The 7487-nt window shown below is 30.0% G+C and overlaps 1 protein-coding gene across 1 annotated transcript; it reads left to right on the top strand.

The window, feature by feature from the left end:
* Positions 1-5148: 5148 nt before the first annotated feature.
* LOC118045897 (beta-1,4-xylosyltransferase IRX9) lies at positions 5149-7487 on the top strand. The gene is made up of 3 exons (XM_035054644.2): positions 5149-5966; positions 6574-6802; positions 7094-7487. Exons 1-3 carry the CDS (start codon positions 5284-5286, stop codon positions 7250-7252), a joined length of 1071 nt encoding a protein of 356 aa, XP_034910535.1. The 5' UTR covers positions 5149-5283; the 3' UTR covers positions 7253-7487.

Below are 7487 nucleotides of genomic sequence, written 5' to 3'. Positions count from 1 at the left end.
GTTATCTCTACCCAAATGAGCATATAGTTTTTTTTTTTTTTTTTTTTTTTTTAATTTAATTGAATATTTAGAGTCATCTAGGAGTTCTATGGGGGGTAATGGTTTAACTAGGAACTGAACTTGTCTTGAGATAGGTGTGCTCTGTTGTGTCACGTCCGATTGTTTTCTGGCATATTTAATATCAAGATTATCTTGCTGGTCTAACTTAATTAGTTAAGTTTTGAGTTTGCTTTCTTATTTGAAACTATATTAATATATATATAAAAAAGATTCATCTTGCTGATGGAAGAAGGTTGTGATTTAATAGCAAACCTCTCAACTGTTTGTGAAAATAATGTTATTGGTGATTATTGAATGTTTTGTGTGATGAACCAGTGGCTTCGACTTCCATACATTCCCATCTTTCTACGAGATCCGAAGGAATGGCCTTTTTTCGTTCCAGTTGTCTGACGTGAACTATGCTTCAACTACACTCTTAGCTTCGTTTGTTTGGCTTGGAAATCAGAAAATTGTTTTTGTTATCCATTCCCTGGGGATTATTCGTGTGAAGAGTGTTCCTACTTTTTATTTCCCTTCTCATTTATATTAAAATTAAATCTCAATATTTTTATACTTATCTTTCTCAACAAAATTTTTATTTGAGTGTCTAATGATCTCAATCTAAAAATTTAAATTGTTAGATAAGATTACAAGATATAATTTATATTATTCTCTAATACACCTTCATCAAGTGAAAATTTTTAAACTTGAAACATGCAAACTCATATTACCTTATGCTTAATTTTTATGAAATAAATGGGGATGCTGAGATTCAAACTCATAACTGCTTGTCATCAAGGCTCTGATATCATATCAAAAAACCTGTTCAATCCAAAAACTTAAGCTGTTAGGTAAAGTTTCAAAATATGATTTATATTATTTTCTGATATTGAGATCCTACGTAATTTTTCATCATAATCAATTTTTGTTAAGTATATAGATGGGGAAAATAAATTTATATTTTACATTTAACAAAAAAAAAATTTAATTATAGTAAGTTAGAAAAAAACTAAACAAAATTTTCCCAATACATCTAAAAAAAAATTATAAATATAATAAGTTATTCATATATATATAAATTTGGGGACTCTATGTTTAAATAAATCAAATATTTTTATGTCCTTATTTGCAACTTCATGAAGATAAAAATCCGTCTATACCCTTTTTATTTTAGAAGAGGAGTAAAAGCAAATATAAATAGATAAAGTGGTTTGCAACGCCAAAAAATTAATGTCATGACATTGCTAGCGTGTTTTTCGAAGGAACAATTTCTTTTCTTAACCATCAACACAAAACCTAATGTAAACGTTTGATAAAATAGTTTGAAGATTATGTTAAATAAGTACAAAAACATATTCTAACGCAAACTAAAAAATTAACTTGGAAAGTTGAGAAATAAATATAGATAAAAATACTTCGATTAAAAAATACGAGCTAGACAATATATCAAAACTTAATTTGACTTAAAACAAAATTTAAAAACTTTTATATATTTTTTTTTTAATATTGAGACAATGATATCTTAGATTGAAACAGGTCAACCTAAATTAACATGTCAAGCCTGAAAAAAAAAATTGTTATACCTTAAAGAATGTTTTTTTTTTTTTGTATTTTAAGTATTTTTGTATTGTACTTTATTTCACATTAAACCTCACATAGAAAATAAAAAACATAACATTTTATTTATAGAAAAACCTAAAAACCCTATAAATAATAAAATATCAATCCTTAAATAATAATACATATATTATTTTAAGTTAAATTTAAAAATTTTATTCAATTAAGTCATATTTAATTTTTTTAGATTTAGAATTGTAATTCCGTATATAAATTACACTCTAGTCATCAATTTTCTAAAACTTATTTACAATCAAGCCACACTTGATTAATCATCCCATTTTGATTTATGACAAATAATTTTTATGTGTGTGATTCATTAGGTTCCTTAATAGTTGACTCAAATATAAATCACAATCCTAAATAAAAATAGGATTAATTAAACGAAATAAATTAATTTATTATAAATTCAACAATTGATAGATTTATATTTGAAGATCAAGTACAATATCTAACAACTTGTCATGATTCCTCAAATATTAGAAAAGTTATATGAGTTTAACTTAATTATTTAGTTTTTAGTTTCTCAGTATAATTATTATCAATTCATCAATAATGTTTTGATTTAAGCATTATAGCAATGAATGTGTCTACTTCATTAAATCATATATATTCTCAACATTATAGTCATTGATTATTTGAATAAGATTTGAAAATTTTTTCAAGTTTCATTCCATCTTGTGTAAGGATTTACAATTAATACCATTTGAGAACTTATGAAACATTTTTTCAAATTGACTAAGGATGATGAATCCTCTCTTGATTACTTAAATATTCTTCTTATAGTATTCATGTTATACTCAATATTTGCATATTTGTTACCCTTAATTAGCTTAAAGATAACATGTAGCAGATCAAAATATAACACTCCTTATATAAAGATAACTAAAGTTGTGGTGTCTCCAACGGGGCAGGTCCCTTGCTTGGTGGCTCTAGATCAGGTAGGTGCGTGTTGGCAGCATGGTTAGGCAAAACAATAAGATGTTTTCCGTACATAGGACTCCTGCGAGAATGAAATGTTAGTAATTTCAAGTTTAAAGATCACTTACATAACCGTCATGTGAATCTTTTTATAAATACATGTGATGCCTTCACATATAATTTTCATGTGAATCGGTTTAGTGTATATGTCTTCTGAATAACACTTGTATATTTATTCTAGGTATCCCTCATTGAACAACCACTTCTTTTATTAAAAAAAAAAAAAACATAGACATATGCTACACTCTTACAGTAACAATATAAAACAACTTCAAGCCTTTTGAAACCACTGGTTAATTTCAGCTTTTAAATCCTAGAGGAACCATGATACAATGCTACATTCTTACAACACACTTAACTGCAACCGTTAGATTGTTATAGTTTTCTATTTTAGATTATTGACTTTTTATGATAATTTCATCTTAGTCCTTGCTGTTGATTCCATAATACATATTGATCCTTAAGTATTTTTCATTTTATCAATGTAAGCAAAAAAAAAAAGTTTAATATAATAGATTTTTAATCATAATCAATTCTAAATAATATGATTAAGTATCATAGATTGAAACTCTTTCTCAACTCTGTTAAATTCTCAAAGCTGTCTAAGATAATACCTTATATTTCTAATAAAAATCTCAGAAATTCTTCGTAATAGGTAATAATTCTGTATAATACCTACTTATTTTAGTTTTTATGCCATTTAATAATCTTTCTAACCTTTGAACTGTTCTTTCACAATGTCAATAAAATACATTTATGTTATTCATATAATATCAACAACATATAATATATAAATAGAATGCTCTTTAAAATATACGAATTAAATTATATACATGAAATAATCTCACCTCACCTCACCTCTTCTCCATTCTTTTCTCTTCTCTCCAAATTGATTATTAATTTATGAGTTAAAATATAATGTTAACAACTTCATGATCATTAACTCATATGAATTCATTTTGAAATATGAAAAATCATCATCACAAGTATCCATTTAAATTACTTAATGATAATATAATTAACTTAATTATTTCATATACACCGGTCACTTTCTAGTTTCTGTAACTATAAAATATTTTGAATTTTCAAATTCTTTTCACTTTCTCTTGAATGAAATGGTTTTTAAATTCATAATAAATTGGATTGGACTTGTCTGTTTACTTTAAGAGATTTATCATTGTGGTTTTTTTTTTTAACACTTATTAAATTCAAATGGACTAGAATAATACTATACATACCTTATCTATGATATTAGTATTTTTCAAATAGAGGATAAATTTTTAAAAATTTATTTTTGTTTAAAATTAATTTTTTAATGTTTTTGAATTTTTTTGATCTAATAAAAAACGATTTTAAAAAAAACTATATTCTATTTCAATATTTGGGTTCTTATTTCTGAGCCATATGGCAAAAATTTGTATCTTTAAAAAAAGTACATACTGTTTGCATTATCAACAGTTTGCATTTTAATTAAATGGAAAACCTTCAAAAAATCAAAATGCTTCATCAGTGGCACTACCCCAAAGGTAATTTATATTTTCAATATAATCTAGATTATAAATTTCAGGAATCAAGGTTGCAATGCTCTTGAAGTGCATTGACAGTGCACATGAAGATTTATTTTTTGTCTTTGGATTTATTTGTTATTTTTTGTTAAAGCCCTTTGAAAGAAAAATGGTTTGTATTTTGTAATTTAGATTTTAACTTATTGTGTGTGATCGTGAGTGTGTGTTATACTGTTATTTATTTAAACTTTTCAGAAGTAGAAAAATATTAGTAAGTTAAAAATATATTGAACACAAGATTGACACTAATAATTTCATATAAATGAATATTTAATGGCAAAAAAATTAATAAAACATAAGATTGATAATAATAATTTAATACAATTGAATATTTAAGGGTAAAAAAATTAAAATATATTTGGAATCTTCAAAGAAAATGAGATAATAGCATAATTAATTGTAAGCCCATCAGAAATCCATTAAAAGCCTATTAAAAAGCCTATTAAATCTAAAAAAAGCCCAAAAAATCATATAGGTTTGTCCGGTTTTTTAGCTAATACGTTTATTTTGGAGAAAAACCGAACCGAACCGGAAATGCTCACCCCTATGTGTCACCAGCTAGGTCTTTTTCCAAAATTCTAACAAGAGGTTGGTATATGTAATAAAATTATCTTTAAACAGACACAACCCACACCCTCTATAATTAATCTTAACAACAAGTTAATATAAAACAAGTTTTTTTTTTTTGTCTAAATATATTTTGCTGATGGGTAGCATCCCACCAACTATCTGGTGCAGATAGCAACTCAAGTCCTTCCCAATAAACACATTTTTCCATGATTTCTTTCACTTCAAGTGACAACTAAACGAAGCAAAGCCTCGTCAAATTAAAAAAAAAAAGGGTTCCGAATAATCATAATGTGGCTTTTGAGTTTGCCAGTGCCTGTCATCGACCAGTTAGCTTCAACCTCCGCAAAAAAACATACAACTTCGCTATAAAACGACTCCTTGTTTATTAATTGTTGTCTTCCACATCTCTCAATCTCTCTCAAAGAATCCCTTTCTTTTTCCCCAAAACTCAGGGGTCAGTATCTGAGCCAACAACTTGGTTTTTGATCACGTTTTTGAGGGGTTTAGCTTGATGGGCTCTGTGGAAAGATCAAAGAGGAGAGTTCAGTTATGGAAGAAAGCTATAGTTCATTTTGGTTTGTGTTTTGTTATGGGGTTTTTCACAGGTTTCGCTCCAGCAGGCAAGGCTTCAATTTTTACTAGTCACGTTGCTGCATCAAATAAATCGCAATCCTCGCCGCAACCTGTTGAAATGTTGCACCAGCAGGCAGCGAGTACACCACATGCTAGTAATGTCAACAGAAGTTTGATAGCTGAAACTGCAGTACCAGCTCCACCAAGCTCTAAGGAATCTGATCATGCAACATTCTTGGAAAAAGAAGAAACAGAATCCAAGTTAGCGCCACGACGACTGGCAATCATCGTTACGCCAACAAGCACTAAAGATCCGTATCAAGGGGTTTTCTTGAGGAGGTTGGCTAACACGATCAGGTTGGTTCCTCCACCATTATTGTGGATTGTTGTGGAAGGGCAATCAGATTCAGATGAAGTATCGGAGGTCCTTAGGAAAACAGGTATTATGTATAGGCATTTGGTGTTCAAGGAGAATTTTACAGATCCCGAAGCAGAGTTGGATCATCAAAGGAATGTAGCATTAAGGCACATTGAAAAACACAGGCTGAGTGGGATTGTTCATTTTGCCGGGCTTTCCAATGTTTACGATCTTGGCTTCTTTGACGAGATTAGACAAATAGAGTATGTAAATTTTTCTTACCTCCTCCTTCTTTGGTGCTTCGCAAGTTGAGCTTTAAAATTGTCAATGCTATGCTTTAGGTAGGGGTCACTAAGAAATTCAAGAAAGAAGATGAAACAGAGATAAAAATAAAACAAGAAATGTCTGGCTGGTGGGTGGAATTCTCAAAGTTTTAGAACTTGTTAAACGAAATCCAATGGGAGACCTGAAGCGTGAATGCTTAGGTGCACCAAATCTATATATTTTAAAGTTTACAAACAGATTTTTCTACCAGAAAATGTATGATTGGGCAGGGGAAATTAAACAATATCATTCTAACGAGTCCCACATTTTGATTTGAGTTTTGACTCTTTCAATGGGTGGTTAGGCTACAAGTGATTTGTCTATCAAGCAAGGGGGGCAGCTTGTGCTTTATATTCGTTGTTATGTAGCTTTCATCTGTAGAAAAATGAGGTTTACGTTAACTAATCGCTCTGCAAAAGCCTAAAAAAAGATGAATGATGGAATGGAATCAATAGCTGTGCCAGAATTCTTCTGATAGCAGCAGCAGATTCATAATAATTGGTGATTGATTATCGACAGAACTTCCTTTCGATGGATAATATGCAGGGTGTTTGGAACATGGCCAATGGCATTACTTTCAGCAAACGAGAAGAAAGTGATAATTGAAGGACCTGTATGTGATTCCTCGCAGGTTATCGGATGGCATCTAAGGAAAATGAACAACGAAACGGATAAAAGGCCTCCAATTCATATTTCAAGTTTTGGATTCAACAGCTCAATCCTCTGGGATCCTGAGAGATGGGGTCGCCCTTCATCAGTCCAGCAAACATCACAGGTACTTGTGCCTATCTAACTTAAACCAACCTCGGAAACCATGACTAGGTAGGTCCCTTCAAACACATCAAGAGTAACTAACCTTCATGTTGCAAATGAACTTGTTGTAGAAGCTAGAATATAAATCTTCAACGAATCCTGTACAGGTTTTTTGCGAATTCCTTGAAATAACTTGTAGGAAAATCAATGTGATATTTAAAGGATGAAGAAAACGTCCCAAGATGTCAAGACTTTGGGCCTTTTTTGCTTCCTCCTCGCATTCATTTTTGTTTTTTTCTTCTTTTTCTTACAGAACTCAATCAAATTCGTCAAACAAGTAGCTCTTGAAGACGAGACGAAGTTAAAGGGAATCCCACCAGAGGACTGCTCAAAAATCATGCTCTGGCGTCTTAATCTTCCTACTTCAAAATCACCAAGTTATCAGGAAAATCAAGAAGACAAAATCGTGTAGAGAGATTCAAAGATATTGATCCTATGATGAGCAGATTACAATTCTTTACATGTATAAATCCTCTCTCTTCCTCCTTTATCTAGTCTGTTTATAGCATAAATCAACGACCTTTGTAATACACAGAATCAATGTTATTCAGCAACAAAAACTAGATTTCCGAAGAAGCAAATCTTAGAATGAGTGTCCACGTCTGGATTCCCTCACTTAAAAAGAAAAATTGAGTGATTTATCTCAA

Source organism: Populus alba, chromosome 16, assembly GCF_005239225.2.
Source record: "Populus alba chromosome 16, ASM523922v2, whole genome shotgun sequence".
NCBI lineage: Eukaryota > Viridiplantae > Streptophyta > Magnoliopsida > Malpighiales > Salicaceae > Populus > Populus alba.
The sequence above is the reverse complement of the archived record's forward strand: the minus strand, read 5'-3'. Positions and strand labels throughout refer to the sequence as shown.